A 19238-nucleotide genomic window follows, 5' to 3' on the forward strand; every position below is an offset into this window, starting at 1 on the left:
TATAAAAGAAAGTGGACACGTTCTGAAGTTAGTTTACTCTTCGAACAACGTTCTTCTTATTTTTTGAGTTCTGTGGTTATCAAAAGACTTTAGTATCTCCAAACGTCTTAAGTCATTACACCTTTAGAGAGGGTGGTCTTTACTTTGAACCGTTGACAGACAGTGTCCAGGCAGTGTTAGCAAAAAAAGGATCTGGCCTCTATTCTATTTTATGTTTTTCAACAACAGTAAGACCCTATGCATTCACCCGCTTCTATTAACAAATTTCTTCAATTAATTGTTGATATCGCCATCGACAAGCCTTAGCTTAAGCCTTTTTTTTTAAAGATATTTCCCGTTTCCTTTTCTACTCAATCCTGGTGGCTAGGAACATGAGGCAAGCAAAAATAATTAGGAGACTATTAGGTGTTTTGACAAAACTGACACTGAAGACATGATTTGCAAAACAATGCCCAGGCTCATTTTAGGCCTACAACCGCTTGTTCACATTTTGGACACCAGCCCTTATGCTTGAAAATTTCAAAACTCAGATTTTTAAAATGTTTGGGTATACATTTTAAAGTGACGGGGTGCGATTTCACCAGTACTTGCTAAAATGTGTTATCTGTTTGTCCTACTACGGACTAAAATAGAGATAGACGATTTTCTAATGAAATTATGTTTCTGTTCAATACTACATTCTGCAGCACAACTTTGCAACTAAGTATAATTTTTGCTTCTGCTATCTAGTTTTCCCGTAATGTTTATCTAATAAACTTGTCTATATTAACCTAGAACATAAAACAAACATACGAAACGAAAAAATTATATATATATAAAGCTAATGAGTATGGACGGGAAGCAAATTAAATATATAGTATTTTCTGCTTATAGTGCAGTCACATATGATTTGACTCACTTCTGATAAAACAATAAACACACAGACCGAATACAAGCAATCAAAATTATGCTTTAAAGGCTGCCAGTTCCTGCAGCCCTTTTACACGTCGACTGCACGTGTACCTAGCACTACAATAGTCCTAGCGGCTGCACTTGATGGCTGGCTATTTCAACAACCGCTAATGCTGATATTCTTGTTACTTTCAATATTGTTAATACTGACATCCTCAGTTACCGTCTTGCCTGTTACCACATTAGATTTTTTATTGATCTAACTCAAATACAACATTTCTACCGTTAACAGCACAGAAGTAGCGTTTTTATATATTAACAAGCCAACTATATTTATAGGTATATATTGATATACTCCATCTGTGCACAAGAACGTGCACACATTCACCCTAATACTAATTGATAGATTGAGGAAAGATTGACAACGACGTGCGTCAAGCGCAATACTGGTATGCAGTGTTCGTACTAAAAATATACACACTTATCACACGCGCACATTTAATCGTTTGCAGGCGCACACGTGTACATGCCGTTCCGTACGAAAATTGTCCACCGAACATAGAGAAAGCTACTCACTCTTAATGTAGATTAGTATAATTAGAGTTTCCATTAAGAATTAGACATACGACTTTTAAAACACATCCGGCAGTGTGACATCGAGTTAAAAGTGTCAAAAAATGTAATTTATGTGTAAGATACTAAACAAGCAAATTTCGCCATAGCACTCTGACTGAAAAACAAATAAAATCATTCTAAACGCTTGGGTCTAAGTATAGGTTACCAGTTGAGTGCCTTGGTGTTAAATTCGAATTTTTGATTTTAATAATCGAGTTTATTGTAAATAGAACTGTATCTCGTGAGATTATTCTGTCATTAATAGATCATAAAGAAGAAAACGATGAAACCAACAGCCTTGGCCATCTTCAGTTCAAACAAACTTTATTTATTCATCTTTGCTTTTAGTAATGAACGACTTTATAACAGGTCAATAATACCATATTTCAGTATTAATGAGGACATATAGGACTATTTACGTCGGTTTGAGTTATGTGGATTATACAAATCTTGTCGAATTTGTAGACGTAAATTAACAAAATTGGCGAGATGGCCTAGTGTTGATACTAGAGGTAACAAGCAGCGTGATATCTATTGCAATTTCTCCCGCATCTACATGTATCGTTAAACTTGTGGAAACAACTTGGTTTCCTACAGAGTTTGCTTTTGGAACTCATGCACGGCAAAGCAAGTGACAACACATCTGTTTAATCGGTTCATTCCTTTTCACTCATTATTCATCATCACACTCGAAGCGAAGGGATCCCCATCAGTATCAGCTAATTCTTGCTTCTTAGGGTTCGTCTTAAAGGCTGCTGTTCCTGGGAGCTTAAAGTGACGAGGTAAATCCTTAAATAGCAGCGGTGCGCCAGTTGGGAGATTTCGGCTATTTCGGATCGCTATTAGTAGTTTCACTACTCGCTACTACTAGCTAAGTCGCATCAAAGCCTTCTGCCTCAAAAGAGGCAGAAGGCTTTGATGCGACTTAGCTATTCGAGGTTATCCGCTGTAAGATCTTCCTAAGTGACGGGTGTCCCATACGCTGTGATCGGAGCTACTTTGAGGGCGGACAAGAGGGAAAAGCCACGAGGCAATCTCATCGCCCGGCGGCCAACACTGTCTTTCTGCATCTTTCAGTGACCTGTGTAACGAAATTCCTGCCGATCACAGGGAAAAGCAGCCCCAAATACAGAAACTGGTTTACACAAGAAAGAAACTGCCCGGCAAAATGCACGGCGCCTTGGCCGCTGTCTTCTCTCTCTTTCTAAACTTCATTGCCTCCGTCTTAGTGAACTTTACCTATGTGACCGCATGCCACCGAGCTAGAGTTTGTTGCACTGGGAACCGGCTCGATCTGTTCACCATTAAGTCACCTGCATATCGACTGATCTTCTTGTTTAATCAGAAAGGTCCTTTAACAGGGTAAAGAATAAATATTGGCTGAGGTTATTTTCTTGAACCAGGCCTTTTATCTGTGTGAAGGGCAAGAGATCGGCCATTCCATCGTCGTTATCCTGGTCTGCTGTAGAATTGTAGTGAGCACATTTATAGGGGCACTTACTTCGGATAGCAGGAGCATAACTTTGTCTCTGGGGGCCGAGCCGAAGGCTGCCTTTAAAGCGATAAACACCGTATAACGAACTGCACGGCGTGGTTAGTGCCCTTTTGATGTCGGCCATCAGGATTCCGCACGCCATTTCTGTGGAGCGTTCTCCAGAAATCATGTTGCTTCGTTAAGATGGCGTGTACATTTTCTAAGTAGGTGTTCAATTTTTTAGTAGATAAGCCAAAGAGTAGCTTATGGCAAACATTTTTCATTATCATATTCCCCAATGATAACAGCGCGGTTAGGTTGCTGCTCTCCTCTGGGATCACTAAAAGGGCGGCACCTCCCCAGTGGGATGGGAGTGTAGCAGTATATAGACATTCATTAAATAGTGCCGTCTAAGACGGTGCCAGAATGACGGCGCATTTAAGGTATTCGGTTCCGATCTTATATGCACCGATGACTTTCTTCTTATTGCGTTTGCTCCTAAGAACTTGCATTAGTTCGTGCCTTACCTTATTGAGGGATATCTCGTTGCATTAAGATCCATAGCGAAAGAAAAGCACCGTGCGTAAAGCCGTATCCCTTGATGAAACGAAAGTATCTTCCAGAAGTCATTTGTGAGGGACGAGAAGCTAATCGGGCGAGCAATCAAACTGGCGGGACAAACTCATCAGGACCCTCTAAACATGTTTGAAAGCAGAGATGAGCCATGGCTTATGCTTTCGATTGAAACAGAAAGGCTGCGCTGCCGACTGGAGAATTTCAATCGGATGCTGCACATAAATTTCGGAGTTTAGCACCTCAGATACAGCAAAAACCTCGTGGGTGTCGCCACGGAGTTTGACGTTTGACAGTACACGCAGATGCAACTTGAACAGAGAGGGCTATCGCTGTTGATATGTGAGCATGAATGGTTGCTCCTTCTGACAGGGAATGATTTTCATTCTAAACTTTATCCTATTCCTGATCACGTTCGTCGCAAATATATCGATGACTGAACTTCCTGCATGTCCTGTCGATGCCGAGCTGGGCTGACTATTCAACGTCAGCGAGTGTGTTTAGAAGGGCAACTTAAGTTCGGCTGGTTTAAGCAAGCATTGAAGTCGCCGCCAATGACCAGAGGGGAGACAGAATGAGAAGATAGCAATTTCTGTTCACTGACGAATTTTTCCACCAGTAACGATGTTGATGCCGAATCAATCGACTGAATATAAACTGCTACGAAACTTCGTCGCTGGACGCGCAAGACAATAACGTTATTTTGTAGGAGGCAAGTGAGGTCGCCTATCATATGATCGTCTAAAACGGCAACGCCTTTTCTATGACGGCCTAATCCGTGGCTTTTCTTTGCAGGGCAGTGCACAGAACAAAAACGCGGTAAGTTAAACGGGCTAGTTACTTAGAAGTTTCCGCCAGTCTATACAGCCCAAAATCTCCTGGGAGCGCAACGCCCGAATTGTAGCCCTTCACAATTCCACTGCACAATTCTTCAATCGTACTATAATGAATTAAATGAGATCAATACACTCTAGTGCTTCGAATAGTCCCTAGACTAGATCGGTTCTTATTCTATTTAAAATTGTGGTAGACTGTCCACTTTGTGGGCCACGTTCTATATAAGCTACAAAATAAGCAGCCTTCTTTTTTTATCATAGAAACAACGTCTTGGGCTCATAGATAATTATAACTATAGAATCGTTAAGCCAAATTCACATCTGTATGCCCAGTATATCCGTTTACGTACAACTCAGCGGTTGCCAGAAATAAGAATAATAACATTTTCTAATTTTTTGAGTGCCTTTGTAGGTGACAACGAATTAATGCAAACGAATTGTTTTGTTGATCAACACTAGTTTATAACTAAAAAATAGTCCAATGAGAAAATTACTTACCAATGGTTATGTCTTGCTGTGTCACTAATTTCTGCATAGATCTCAACTGACACATGAGCTCATGGTCGCCAAAGGTGAAGTACACCAAAGGTCTACCGGCCCTAGATTTTATATATCAGAACAGAAAGGAAAGTTATTTTTGTTATAAAAATAACAAAATTACTCAACGACTTTTAGAACACTTCACAGCAATTAATTCACTTTCGTGCGTGGTATCGAAAAATATTTTTATATGCTCATTGAAATGCTGTAAGCGGTCTGCATTAGTCAAATGTTAAAAATTAATTGATCGATTTAAGTGAAATAGTATTGCGGAAGCTAGAAATTGTTAAGGGCACCAGGTGCTTAAATGCTATTCAACGCTATGGGCTTATATGTACCTCGATGCGGCCATCCACTGAACGAGAAACTTAAGCCGCGCATCACCTCCAAAGGCACCACAGCCCCAATTTCCGGTAGCAACCGCAGAGCGGGGAAAGCCCGGCGTCTGGAAGCCACACAATGACTGAAAAGAGGCAATTACGTTAGTTCAAGTGAACTTGAAGCGTGCTGTTTGAAATTTAAGAATTTTTTATTAAAATATAAAATGCAGAGAGAAGTAACCTAATATCGGCTTCTGATATCCGGCTGGTAGATAGATCCAAGTAATTATGTAACACAAAAGTAAACTCTGGATAGGATAACTCTATTTGCCTCCACTGTTCTTACCTTGACAAGCTCTCTCATAATTTTTTCAATTTTGAACTGTTCATGCTGTTGCTTTCTGCCTTGATGCTTGAGTGCGTCTATCGCCACTAATTGCGTATATCTAAAGCCAATAAAATAACGCTAATTAGTAAAGTTTTTCTTAAGAAATACAAGGTTAAAAAGGGCGTCGTAGATAGTAAAAAAAGCAATGTTTGAGGATTCTTTCTTGAAAAACTGGGTTGCTCTAACAAGAACATTTCAGGTAGAAAGTATCATAAACTGGTAAATTTAGAATATTTTTATAAAGATAAAGCGTTTAGTAAGATGTAAAATTTGTAATTCGATAAGAAGCGTTTTAAAATCAGTTACTCACTTTCTACCCCAATGGTCTCGGTCCCGAAAATCGAAAACATTGCCGCGCCACCGGAAATTATCGCTGTAATCTATCAACCCGAAAGTATAAATCAAAGATGATTAAAGCTGAACCTCGTCGCGGTATCAAAATAAACAAGCCAGATCTATGCAGGCTCCATTCAGAAAGCCCATACATACTAGGCCAGTGCGCATCTTGTTTCAATGATCAAAAAATGAAAATAGAACAGACATCGTTAAGCACTAAGTTCAATATGTCAAATCAGCCCCGCAAAATGGTCTAAATGATAATTACCTCGCCTACTCTTATCTCAGAGAAATATGGTAAACAGTCTTATTTTATCAACATTTATAGGGCCGCCTTTGAGGCCGCGAAAATATTTTTAAGATTTTCTGTAATTATTTGATATACGCCTGCATGTGAATCGAGTCATTGGCGTACCTGTGTATTCGTTGAATCGTTCAGGGCCAGTCATGAGAAGAGCTTCATCGTCGTCTAATGCCTCGACGAAGAGTCTGCTGATGATTAATTCAGGGTAGATGACAAACAATATTTCTTCTTGGACACAGCCATCGCAGAGTACGCCTCCGCCAACACGCCGATTAGCAAAGTCCACCTTAAACGACGGAAGCCCAGAGAAACAAATGATCACATTGATACACAAAACTCGTTCTCTCTTTTTTAGGTGGGGCAGAACAAGCTCACTTGCACTAAAGGCAATAATCTAAATATATATAAAAAACAAAATATGCATCACTATCACAGAAACCGAATTTATATTATGACTGAGTTGGAACTATCGGAGCTTTATTTATTGTAAATCTTCGTCCTTCGAAAACTTTTCCTGTTTTCCCACTAGATGGATTCTAGAGGCACTTTACAATTGTAATAATCTAAAGAATTACCAAATTCTTCAAACCTAGTTATTTTGCACTTGACGAATAATAATAATTTACGAAACTGCAATTCATATCGCATAAGAACTAGAAGAAACAACTTGGTAGAATTTGCCTCAAACTTAACGTTGTCCCAAGCAGAAATAGATAAAACAGTTTATTGGTTCAGGAACACTACGGACCCTCGGGCATTTTACCATTGGCCAATAAGAGCAATAATAAGTAACTTGTTAGGTAAAGAGGCTTTATGATATTTTTACCATTAACATGCCTTGTCCTTGATCCTCAATGAAACCTTCCGATGTGACGAACGCCTTTTTAAACTTTGTCGTACTATCCGCCCAACCTATACGGCATCGAAACCGCATGCGAGTAAACGTCAAATTCCCAGTTGGCACTGGAAATGGCAAAATTAGATGGAGCAAACGCAAGCTTAATTAGTTACTAACATACCATCCAAAATGAATTTCGTATGCGCATTCATATATGGAAAAGGAGCCCATTCGGAACAATGTTAAATAGAGAACTCGGAATATTTATTTAGTAGGGAAAAGATTCAGACTAAAATTTTAAGCGCTCCATTTTTGGCCAATTGTTTTTGATTGGATTTATACGGGTTCGAGGCATCCAGGACACCGTTTGACAGATTAGCTTAACTATATTGCTGTAACATCAAAAAAAAATTATCAAAACACGATGACTTAGCTTATTTCTCGTCTTCGCTCAAATGCAATTTAGCTTAAACGCTGGTATCTCAGTTGGATGTTCCTTTTTTATTCAGAGTCTTACTATGGAGTGCAATACAAGAAGCAAATATTGCTTGTACTTTGCAACACTTACTTTCACTAGTGACTCTCTTAAAATAATTTAGAAGGCATTTGATTTTTTCTTTTCGGCAGTCTTGTCTTCCTGGCTTGTTGCAGCTATTGAAGAGAGTGTGAAAATTTATTGTCGGATAAGTGTCGTACTGCGAACCCGGTTTGGACGTGTTACGTCGAGGAAACGTACAAAGGAAAGCATTTGCCAGGAGACTGGCCGCCTGTTGTTGAGACATTGTTACACTGTGCGTATGACCTACGTAAGGATAAAACAAATCAGGCACAATACATAAAATCTGCGGTTTGTTTATCCTTCTACTACATGCAAGCTCTCAGTGTTGTGTAAACTTACATCATGAAAATTAACACGTCTATGGATATGTTAGGGATAATGCTTTTTTCAAAGGATAATGTTTTTTTACGTTTTTTTTTGATTATCTATTCTTATATAGCTTGAACAGGTCTTCTAAATTGCCTTCCAAGTATAAATGCTCGTTTCTTTGCGTTAAAGATGTTTTAGGCATTAGAAATGTTCAAAAATGGTTTGAACGCTCTAGAAATTGCTTTAAGCTAACGGGGTACTGTTATTAACCAATCGATTTATAATAGTGTATAGTTTCTCCATAAAAATAATAATAGTAATATTGTATTACCTTGGGCAAGCAACGGTGGAGGCCGCGTGCAAATCGTGGGAAGATTAAGGGCGAGGCGGACAATACCCGGCAAAATAGTGTTGAAAAAGTCAGCTCTCTCCTGGGAGCTCATTTCTTCGATGACATTTTCTAGTTCATTAAGGTCCCATGAATAACCTCCGTTATAGCTAAGAATTGCCTCCTAAAAACAAAAATGTAACACTCATTCATAACAGATTTCACCATATTATACAGGTGTTGCGCTATCATTTGTGTATAGAAAAGCACACAATTGATACCAGTTTATTAATAAATTTATCTTTAGCTTCAGCTGTCGCAAGTGTTCGTTTTCGATACTAGGGGATGAATACTGTTTGTGTGTAGCTACTTATCTATAGTAGCTTTAATGTGTCAAATCACCTAGAGCAATATTCTATATTTATACGTGGTTGAAGTACAATTATATGCACGTCCTCTTTGCAAAAATACCCTAAGGTCGTCGAAGGAATGCATCGTTTCCACGAGGGCTCTTTGGACGATATCCCATCGAGGAACCACTGTCCCATCGCTGTCAGTATATTTCGAAAATAACGAATACGGCATTTTTACGTGGTGATTGTCCCAACGATCGACGAGTATCGATGGTGCGGCTTTGCAAGGAGTATCGCCACTTGCATCGAATGGACCCTATCAAGCATAAGTGTTCATACAATTAAAATAAATCTTTAAAAAACAGGCAGGTGTTGCTAGAAATATGGTTCAGTGCATTACTATTTCACATTCAAATAAGCGTTTGCTCTTAAAATCGTTCTTCGAGCTTTTTGCTTTCATTTCGGTTCAACCAAAATAATCAAGTGATTTTTTCTGCGAGGATAATTTGGTGAATATTTTAGATACATCATCGACATAAGCTATGGACTCCATTATTACACAATAACGCGATGCTTGTAATCCCAACAACGAATTACTAACCTTCACAAGTATTGTGTGATTTGGCGAATCCTCCATAGCGCCTGTTCTCCAAACGGCGTCCTGTGGAAAGCGCGTCATATCTGACGGTATTTCGCCAGGCGTCTGATTCAAATTTACAGGAAGGCGATAAATCCGCCTTTGGGATGGTGGCGTTTTCCCCGTACGTACCTTGTGCACATTATTCTGCAGTACATTATCAACCGAATTACCTCTATGTATACTTCGAGATTTGCGTTCGCTTCAGCTTTTTTAAACTATGATAGCGACTTCTTAGGATCAAATCTTTTGGCTACCTGTCAGCATTTTTTAGTAAATTTTACCTTCTATCCTATTTATAAACCACCCACCGAATCGTTGAAACTATCGTTTTCAGCGAGCCTTGTCGAACAGGTGCCGCCAGTCGGTGTTACTTCACTATCGCTTCCAGCAATAGTTCTGCTAATGATTTGAGATAGAAACGGAGTACACTTTACTACCGCGCGACCTCCACTCGAGTAAAACCGTTTTGGGCTTTTCGATGCAGCGGACGCATACGCCTGCAGAAAACAAGTGTACAACTTCTATTAAGCTTATGGCGTTATGATTCAAGCCACACAACCGGACCACAAAATGTATGATGTTGTAGCACGAGGATAAGGGAACCTACGTGTTAGTAAAGAGCTACACAATAGATATTTAAATCCGTAATATGAAATCAAAAGGCGCTGATAAAACGAACAATCGGCTAAATTCTACTCCAACAAACACATCGTTGGGCGACGTCTTCACCGGCTAGAAAATATGGCTTAAAAAAATCTTTCTAACCAACGAACCCGTAAAGCTTATAAACTCTTTGCGTAGTATCAACGACTCAGCATCGGTAAGATGATAAGGTTGATATCAATGAAATGGCCAGTTGAAAGAAGTGGCTTATCTACTATATGCCAGGGTGAGAGACTACTAGCCAGTGCTGGTGTCGGTATCGAAACGACCATATGATAGATTTGAGATTCTAGCTAGTAATAAAGGAATTTTGAAACTGGAACCCATGAATAGTTTCTAAGCGAAAAAAATCTAAAGTCAGTCCACCAATTACAACCTTTTCCATTTTCGTGATATCAAAAGGTATTATTAAGTCTACCAATTGAAATCCTTGTCAATTTTATGCCAAACACCATAAGGAGTTTTTAAATTACTTACTTGTTAGTAATACTTTTTGATATCAGGAGAATTGATAAGTGAACGATTCACGTGCCTTTAGCTTGCCTTCATTTGAATTCGCTAGAGTATTTGGATTGGGATAATTTATTTCTTCATTTAGATTAACGCTATCCGAAGAAAATCCGTTGGTGTAAAAGTTGTGTCGAGCGGATTTCCGATATCTCCCTACCGTTTCTCAAATTGAAAGCTAAATGTTGTTATCATTATTGATTCATTTGAGCCAAACTGATCATCGTTATCTTGAGATTTAAGGCGTTTCTTCTCATACCGGGGAAATGTTTCTTTTTAATTGTGATCAAAGGTTCTAGCAACGTAGTAATTCACCCAATGTAGGGTAACCAGGATCTTGAGTCATAGAGAGTCACATGTTTTGAGCAACGGTTAAGAAAAAGAATAGGCAAGCTGTTTATATTTATAGAAAATATTGTTTTTTAATGATGATTTTATTATAACATAGCACCATGAATGCGCTCACTGCTCGCCTTCCACCTAACTCGTTCTATCTAGGCAGTAGGGGAACTTATGCTTATTTTCTGACTGTGAGTTACTTTTACTGACTATTTGCGATACAGTTTGTGCAAGCTTTCACTTTTCAGCTGACTTTATAGCTAACTATTATATGTGCTAAGATAGAAAACTTTATGCACTTTATTTGAATACTGGGTAATAATGAGCCAAGTTACCCTTATGAATTTCCAACACTTTTTTATTTCGTAAATAGATTTTTATTTAGATAAACTTTGCAAATCATATACCCATATGGAATATTATTTCTAGCTTTTGAAGTAGCCCAAGTTGACAAAACCACCGATGTAATGGTTTCCTAAGGAATCGTTTTTGGATAGGTTTTTTAGCTGCTTCACTAGTTTGCAGAGTACTCTTATAATTCCCAGCGTTTGTCAATACTCAAACTCAAAATTTGCCATATATCCTCTATTATCCGTCATTACGTGACCATGTTTTCTCATCTAATATAATCTCTATAATCTGTACTTTTACCCGTTATTTCAACCAGCAGAAAAGATGACAGTATAGTTTGACTTGAAATAAGCCTGCTTAGTTGAACAAAAAACGTTATCGCCCAATTGTGGCTTTACTTTGATGCATAAAGGTATTAAGTATGCTGTGTACAATACATGTGTAGATGCATATTTTGTTTATAGGGCAGTTCTCAAAAGATTAGATGCATCAACATACAGATAACACCAAAAAAAAAGTTTATATAAAAAACGAAGAGGAACACAATAGGGCAATCGCTACGACTCTTTATAGCTTGCATTCCTTTCCGCTGTTATTTGCTAAACAATACTGTCTTACGCTATATATCTATCTCTAAGACTTTATTTTGTCAAAAATATCCTAACAACGCATTTTTAAAAGTGTGTATAGACCTAAAATTGACTTTTAGGAGATAAGTGAAAAATAATTAGATCTTCTGTATAACGCACACATGCTGATACCCACACGTTTGACATTTGTTTGGTAATTCTGAGTATCTGCATTATTCAAAAAAATCTTATTATTTCTAGCTTTGTTTCGTTCGCTCATTTCGGCGTCTATCTGCTCCGCTTTTTCGTCCTTCTTAATAACGTTAAAAAGTAATCGTAAACATCTGTCTTCTTGACAGCTGTTTTTATGGAAAGACACTATATTTGTACTGCTTTCGGTTCTATAACTATTGCTTGCAACTTCAATGTCCTTAGAGGAGGCACTAACCGAATGACGGTCATAGTCCAATGGAGAGTTTGGGCGTTTTCCGGACATATTTTTTCTATCATTACTTGTGACTGTAAGCTCTTCGCCAATAGTTTCTTGTGATCCATCATCGATGTCAATAATTGTATCGCTTTGTGACTTTTGCTCATTGTCATCGTCAAGTTTAAGTTCTTTCATCGACTTGAGGTTTCCTGGTACACTAATATGCGCATCATTACATGATGCTTCACTTGGCACTTCTGAATTTTTCTCCAAAAAATCTCCCACAAAAACCTTTAACCTCTTCGGTGGAGGCGTCTTTGGCGCCGACATCGCAAAACACACAGTAAACAGTTGTAACTCAAGCTGTCAATATCGCATTTTGCACAGAATTTAATTCATCGACAATAAGTAAGCCATGGTTAGCTTGCATACAACTAGATATGTACGCGCAAAAACATACGTATAAACAGTCTTATTACCCTTGAAACCTTTCTCTATGAAAATGTGCCATTTTGAAAAAAAATTAATATGTGCCACAAATTGGCTCTATTTTTATATCCTCACCACATTTAATCAATAGGTAAACTATAATGGAAGAGATAACAATGTATCTATCTTTGTAAGATTAAAGAAATGATGTATTAGACGCTAGCGTTAATGCGCCAGATCGGTTCTTTTGTCAACACAAGATAGGCAGGCTACTTGCCGCCCATATGAGAGTGTTCCATTCCACACGACCAGATCAAACGCTTGAATTGTACACAGAACAACCAACCAAACCTTGTTAATGTAGAATATACACTGCATTATATCTATCTGATAACACTGCACTCCTGATGCCCTACGCGCCGATAAATGATCAATGCTTTTGAAGTTTTGGTGCTAATTAAGCAAACAGAAGTCCAGATCGAACGAATTTTTTTTCGAAGTTAGGCTTCTACCAAAGCCAAAAGCAACATGGCGAGCCGCTTGTGTTCGATCTACAGCGGCTGTGAAACAAAAAGGTTTTTCCAACTATTTCTCTAGTTTAGTAAGATAGGAACTGTGCTTCTCGACTGTTTTTTTATAGGAGACAAGTAGTTTTCTCCAAGACAGATACGACACAGCCGAGTCAAATGGTAAGGTTATTTTATGCGCTCTGATCTCCGAATTTAAACTGGTGTATTTAACTGTGGGCGCCAGTAAGAATATATAGAAAAGCGATCGTTGATCGCATCAACTATTTTTTATATCCGTATGGAACATTTGCATTTTTTACAATATTCTTAATTAAATCGTTGCTGATAGACAAAGATAATGTCTTTCATACCGGGTGATTCGTAAGATTATCCAGTATGCCCGAAATGATGAAATCGATTAAGAGTCTTGCTATGCGCGCTTCGAAAACTGTCAGATAAGTATCACATTTGACATGCTAGTGCTAATTCATGGCTATTAGTCAAGCGATATATCCTTTAAAAAAAAACTGCGCTTTCTTTGAACCATGAGCAGATGTACGTGGAAACAATCGTTGGTTGCAAGCGCCATGCGCAGTACAATCGGGAAATGAGCCCTATAGTTTATGTATAAAATAATACATGTGGTGTTCAATTTGTCAACTCAATTCCTGTTTGATTTTTTTGTGGTCGTAAAGGATTCGTTTACTCCTCTCCCACCGCCGCCAAGTTCACAGCCGACCAGAGACCTCCGCCGCCTCTGGGTTGGCAATCTCGATCAGCGGGTGACAGAGTTCGCTCTCCTCAACATTCTTAAGCCGTTCGGATCTGTCACCCAGTTCGACCTGCTTGTCCACAAAGCAGGTCCGATGAAAGGTCTTCCGAGAGGATATGCATTCGTAACTTTTGAAACAGATGAACAAGCCGAACTCGTATGTACGAATAATCACTTCATAATAGGCCCTTTCTCACAGGGGACAGCGGCTAGTCAGCATTTATGTAGAATTATTGTTTCTAATCATTCCACAGTTTTGAGGCTAGGTAAATTGCAATGCTGTTTTCTCCCGTATTGGCATTGCCGGTTTGATTTTAGCCCATCAATATTAATTTTGACACCGCGATTAAGTGCGAAACGTTTATCATCAATACAGTCAAATATATATCTTGTAAGAACTTAAGCATTATTTGTATTGAGCCTCGTGATAAACCACAACTTAGCTCGACATGATCTTTTATAGCATTCTTGCCCATGATTAAGCTACGTTTTGTATATTGGATGGACAGGCAGTACGTAAACTTGATGGGCAACGGCTTCTAGAGCGTCGACTTGCTGTCAGCTATGCCCATGAAGCTCCGACGCCTCAACAAGGCTCAGGAGTTGGAGGTATTCGGCCAAACATGGTGGTATCGGGAAACATTGCTGGAGCTATTGCATCGTCTTCAGTTAGCGGCAATTTAGTTTCAAAAACCAAATCAAATTCAGGCGACGTGAATTCGCAGATCCGCGCTATCGAAGCCAAGCTTAAGGTGGGTAAATGTAGATCTCGTATTATTTCCTTTAAAGTCAAATGGATAATAGGATAATCTCGTAAATCTTATTTGTATGTATTATTGTATTTATCCTAATTAATTAAAGGCGTTAAAGGAGCGCTCCGACTCAGATCTGACGCGCACATTAGCAGCTACAGCTATCGGGCCAAATAACGGACATTCGTTAAATATCGCGCAACAGATTAATATGGCTGCCGGAAGAGAAGGCCGTCCAGGTAAATTCTACCACTATGGGTCTACCATAACACGTGATTGTTTCTTAAGTATTCCCGATACATCGAGAGATGTTCTTCAAATCTCAAGCGGTGCTACAGTATATATGGCGTCTTTTACATATAGATGTAAATTAGTTTGAAGCTACGTGTGAATGTATCATATATTTACCCTGTCAAATATTATATATTAGGAACAACTGTAATTTCACGATATAAAAATATTCTACATGGAATGAGAGGAAATATATATATGTTATATTAAGAAAAGGTCTGTCACATTTTCCGATCATTAGGGTCGAGCATGATTAGAAATGGCGGGTTTGCAGCAAGACACGCCCATCGAAAAGACTTCTCAAGATCGTCACGACCATACCAGCGACGTGGAAGAGAAGGTTGGCGTTAAGATTTTATTGACCATTCTTCATTAAGCGGCGAGCTACGCGCGTAGTATACAATGTTGACATCAGCAATGGCGATTTTCTGGTGACCAACTTTTTCTATTGAAGCGATGATAAGACGAACGAAAATCCGGCAAATTTGGTTTCGCAAAACGGATCTTTAATCACAACCCAATTCATTTAGGAATATGATTAAGTGTAATGTGACTACTGAGGTAATATAGCTCTTACCAGGATCCATTATCGGCAATTAATTAACTACACGATGGATCGAGGTGCCGGTCGAGAGTTAAATCTCACCTGAATTTACCACCCGACCACAAATATCTGACGCCTATCAAAAAAATGGTTTATGCTTTTTTTTTTTTGTGAAGTTCACGTACGTGTATTTCTTAAACAAGCGTAGAAGAATGCGTAATCATGGTGTATGTAAAAATCGACCACTGTTTCACATAAGATGTATATTTTCCATTCAACGGTCAAAGTAAATACCGTTGTACATACAGATGTATATGATCCCATGTAGATTGAAACACCGACTTTTAACGTCAAGAAATAGACTAAGTCAATGAATGCTAACATGTTTCTTAGTAGACTTGATTGAAGTACAAATCGAGTTCCGGCTAATCTAGGTTCCGTTTATCCTTAGCTCCGTATAGTTGCTAAATGAAAGGATAGGATAGAATTTGAAGCAAAAATATATCAAATTATTCAAGTTGTACATGGAAAGCAGTGTGCATATTAAAGGCACGTTATAAATAGAATATAATATACATTACCCGTCTGTAACATACTGTGTACATAAGTGCGTGCTGACGGGAGAGGCTGCAACATCCATCGCTAGAGCTCACGTGACTTAGTATTCCATCCATGAATTTTTCTCACAAAATTAAAAACTACCGGCAGTTTTGTCGTGCGTAAAATACCTTGTGTAAATAAAGCCTCTATTGTGTACATAAATTGACAATTGTTTATTTTTTATTATAATCTCAAAACATACCTTCTATTGCAGACCCGAGAAAGGTCCTGAGGACTGATATTTTTAAGAGAAGGATTTTCAAAGAATGAAGAGGCAGCGGTGATGCAAACGCTTTTTTAAAAGAAAAACGAGTGCTTCTTTATTTATGGGTAGGTAAGAGAACAATTCGATATTTAAGCTACGTGTCTACAGGGATAATAAACGATAATAATATTAGTAATAAGTGTGTATAGCTACTATAGTCTAAATTAGATGTTTGAATGAAGTAGGCAGTGCTTGTTAAGTGTAGCTCATCAAATAGAACATTATTATTCAGCATTTACATTGAAATTGAATAGTAGAAATGGAAGCGAGGTTCAATCACGAAATATCGCAGACGATTTTTACGAATTTGTGCTGCTCTGTGCAATTAAAACTTGGGCTTAGACAGCATTCTTTTTGGCGGATGAGCTATTAAGACATTAATAAAAAAGACCATACCTTAAACTCATACCTTTAACACAACCGTACTGAAGGTTTATTTAATTACTGAGGTTGACAAAACTTTCTATATCTTCTCTGCAAATGCACTGCAATAATGCTTGTTGGCGAATAAAACCTGGACCCTTTGGTTTGCACGACACCCTTTTCGACATAAATTATTACTGAAAAGATCATGCTAGTTCAACAGTAGACGTAACAGCATCCTTCATCTTTCTAATAGAAAAGAGAGCAATAAAGCCGTCGTCATACTTCAACTAAAGTAATATTGCTAAGCCAAGTAATTACCGCCCAACATAAGTATTACTCGACAAGTTGTAAGGTCTTGACAAGTGTAAATAAAAAGCGCTATTGAATTAGTCCTTGTTAATCGCTCATGCAATTATGTGACCGTAATCTTGTTGTTCAGATCTGTTGTTCTTATGGTCCTACACATCGTTTCGTCGCCGTCCGATGCAATGCTTGAAGGCGATGCCTTCAAGAAGAGAGAGAGAGAGAGAGAGAGAGAGAATGCGTAATTATAACATAAAATACAGATCTAGTTTTATTTTTTATAGCTGGTCTAACTGTGTGTTTGACTAATCTGCCCATCCTTCCAACCTGTAGACACGTCTGGCTTTAAGTTCCTAGCTTTCTCTATTGTATCTCCTTCCTCCTCTGCCAACTACTTTTCTGCCTTCTGCCGTTATGATGAGTTTTCCACATCCCATTCCCACCTCCACTCCCACTTAGACCTCTTATAACGTCTCCTTTATTAATCTGACCACCCTTGATTTCTTAAGCTCAGCTCCCTTTTCCTTCCAAATTATCAACGGAAGCCCAATCTGAACACTTTTTCCAATAATTTTTTCAGACAAATTTTTGTTTTTAAGACATGTTTAAGTTCAAATTTAAAGTGTAGTTATGTTAATGGAACCTTGAAATCAATTTTATCACTTAATTACCCAGAATTAGCTGAACGTTTTTACATTGATGAATGATGTTGACAAAGTACTGATAATAAAGAAGTAGTTAAAAGATACTGTCGGTGAAAGGAAGTCGCCATCGAATAATCGATATGTGACGTGCCGTAGAGATTGCGGCTTTAAGGTGTGACACAATAATGTCAGGTCCAATTTAACTCGAATTTTGTGCGCGTTCACTACTTAGGACAAAGAAAGTGTACAAAAAAAATAATGACAAGTTGATCATCGTCCAAGGAGATTTCAATCCGTCATGTATTGACCACTCAAGTCTACGGATTTAAGCTAAATAATTTATTATCAAAGAGCATTTAAACCATCCTTGTATGTTGAATGGGAAAGCAAAAATTATCGATATACCTTTTACAGAAGTATTGTAGGAATATATAGCGTAATTTGACGCAAATAATAAGGATATCTTTAGTGAATCATCCTATAATTAATGATTTATGTCTCACACTTGGTCATATCGCATGGGCAATATGAGGGACAATGATGCAAAACGACCTGAGTCTGTCTTGTAAATTAAATTTAAAATTACTGAAAAGAAGAACAAAATTTAAAATACAGAACTGACGTCACTTAAATCTTATAATTTTCTTATTGAGTCAACAACAGCCTATGGATTTCCAGAAATACGGTGACAAAATTAAAATTAGTGACTTCGAAAAAAGAAAATTATGTTTAAAACTTGTCCTCAACTATATTTGTGTTCATGTATGAAAATCGTCCTTTTTTTTTGTTAACCCTCATATTTTTGTAATCGGTTGTCGGAGAATGGTATTATACGCAAACACCTGAAGCAATCTGTCGTTGCTCTCGTCTTTACAAAAGGCATCAAATAGAATGTTGTCATCCGTAAATCAGTTTTGAAGCTACTTTTTGACCATATTTAAACTTTTTATCACCCACGGGCTCACCAAACAATGATCAACATAATTATATCAAATACAAACTTACGTCCAAATGATTGATAAATATAGTCCAAGTGCGGTCAGCCTTGCATAACGAGAGCCTCATTGATCTTATATACTTTGCTTCGAACCAATTTTATTTTTCATCTTTATCCTAGATACAAAAGAAAATATTTATTTTCCATAAAACGCTGCAGATATTAAACTATACGGTTTTTTTTATACTTCTTAAAAATAACTTACGTTACAAATAGCGATAAACAAGTATGCCTCACTTGTGTGAGAAAAGCGATATGGTTATTTTCTGTGCTATTTTATGCTTAGAAGATGATTATTTATATATCATGCATGAAGACGTTACCCCCGTCCCCGAGGGATCCTGGCACTATTGTAATAACTACATTACGCAAACAATTCAAACTACTACAATGTTTGTACTTGTGGTTTTATTTAAAAAAATCCTGATTTCTTTGTTAATCTTTTTAAAAGTATAATTTACTAAAATCATTGTTGAAAGTGTGTTTCCATTTAAAACTACACATCAAAGTAGTTCCTGAGTGTGCCAAATGATTGGGCGCATGATATGAAAACATAATATCGATAAAGGAGTTATAGCTTCTGCTTTTATCTTGGCATTTCAT

General features: G+C 37.9%; 2 protein-coding genes across 12 annotated transcripts in view; one reads left to right on the forward strand and one right to left on the reverse strand.

Annotated features, from left to right (window-relative positions):
• Parg (Poly(ADP-ribose) glycohydrolase) overlaps nucleotides 1–13086 on the reverse strand; it is a 16884-nt gene extending 3798 nt beyond the window's left edge. The window contains exons 1-14 of one of the 10 annotated variants that reach the window (XM_086976760.1): nucleotides 12944–13081; nucleotides 12182–12478; nucleotides 9613–9801; nucleotides 9266–9448; nucleotides 8783–8980; nucleotides 8315–8495; nucleotides 7684–7917; nucleotides 7104–7240; nucleotides 6389–6563; nucleotides 5948–6017; nucleotides 5596–5695; nucleotides 5268–5392; nucleotides 4888–4988; nucleotides 1119–2603 (exon numbers count right to left, since the gene is read on the reverse strand). In XM_086976760.1, the coding sequence (XP_086832886.1) occupies nucleotides 2446–2603; nucleotides 4888–4988; nucleotides 5268–5392; nucleotides 5596–5695; nucleotides 5948–6017; nucleotides 6389–6563; nucleotides 7104–7240; nucleotides 7684–7917; nucleotides 8315–8495; nucleotides 8783–8980; nucleotides 9266–9448; nucleotides 9613–9801; nucleotides 12182–12478; nucleotides 12944–12970 (2175 nt within the window). In that variant the 5' untranslated portion in view covers nucleotides 12971–13081 and the 3' untranslated portion in view covers nucleotides 1119–2445. The other 9 variants (XM_086976756.1, XM_022814082.2, XM_086976782.1 and 6 more) reach the window with 9 other exon arrangements.
• Nucleotides 13087–13096: 10 nt separating this feature from the next.
• On the forward strand, nucleotides 13097–16222 carry LOC111253916 (putative RNA-binding protein 18). 2 transcript variants are annotated; one of them, XM_022814169.2, is made up of 5 exons: nucleotides 13097–13281; nucleotides 13488–14030; nucleotides 14383–14625; nucleotides 14735–14864; nucleotides 15158–16222. In XM_022814169.2, exons 2-5 carry the CDS (start codon nucleotides 13725–13727, stop codon nucleotides 15265–15267), a joined length of 789 nt encoding a protein of 262 aa, XP_022669904.1. In that variant the 5' UTR covers nucleotides 13097–13281; nucleotides 13488–13724; the 3' UTR covers nucleotides 15268–16222. The 2 variants fall into 2 exon arrangements, with proteins under 2 accessions (XP_022669904.1, XP_022669912.1); XM_022814177.2 differs by having other exon boundaries at nucleotides 13797–14030.
• Nucleotides 16223–19238: the final 3016 nt, after the last annotated feature.

Source organism: Varroa destructor, unplaced genomic scaffold (genome assembly GCF_002443255.2).
Source record: "Varroa destructor unplaced genomic scaffold, Vdes_3.0 BEIS01000001.1, whole genome shotgun sequence".
Taxonomy (NCBI): domain Eukaryota; kingdom Metazoa; phylum Arthropoda; class Arachnida; order Mesostigmata; family Varroidae; genus Varroa; species Varroa destructor.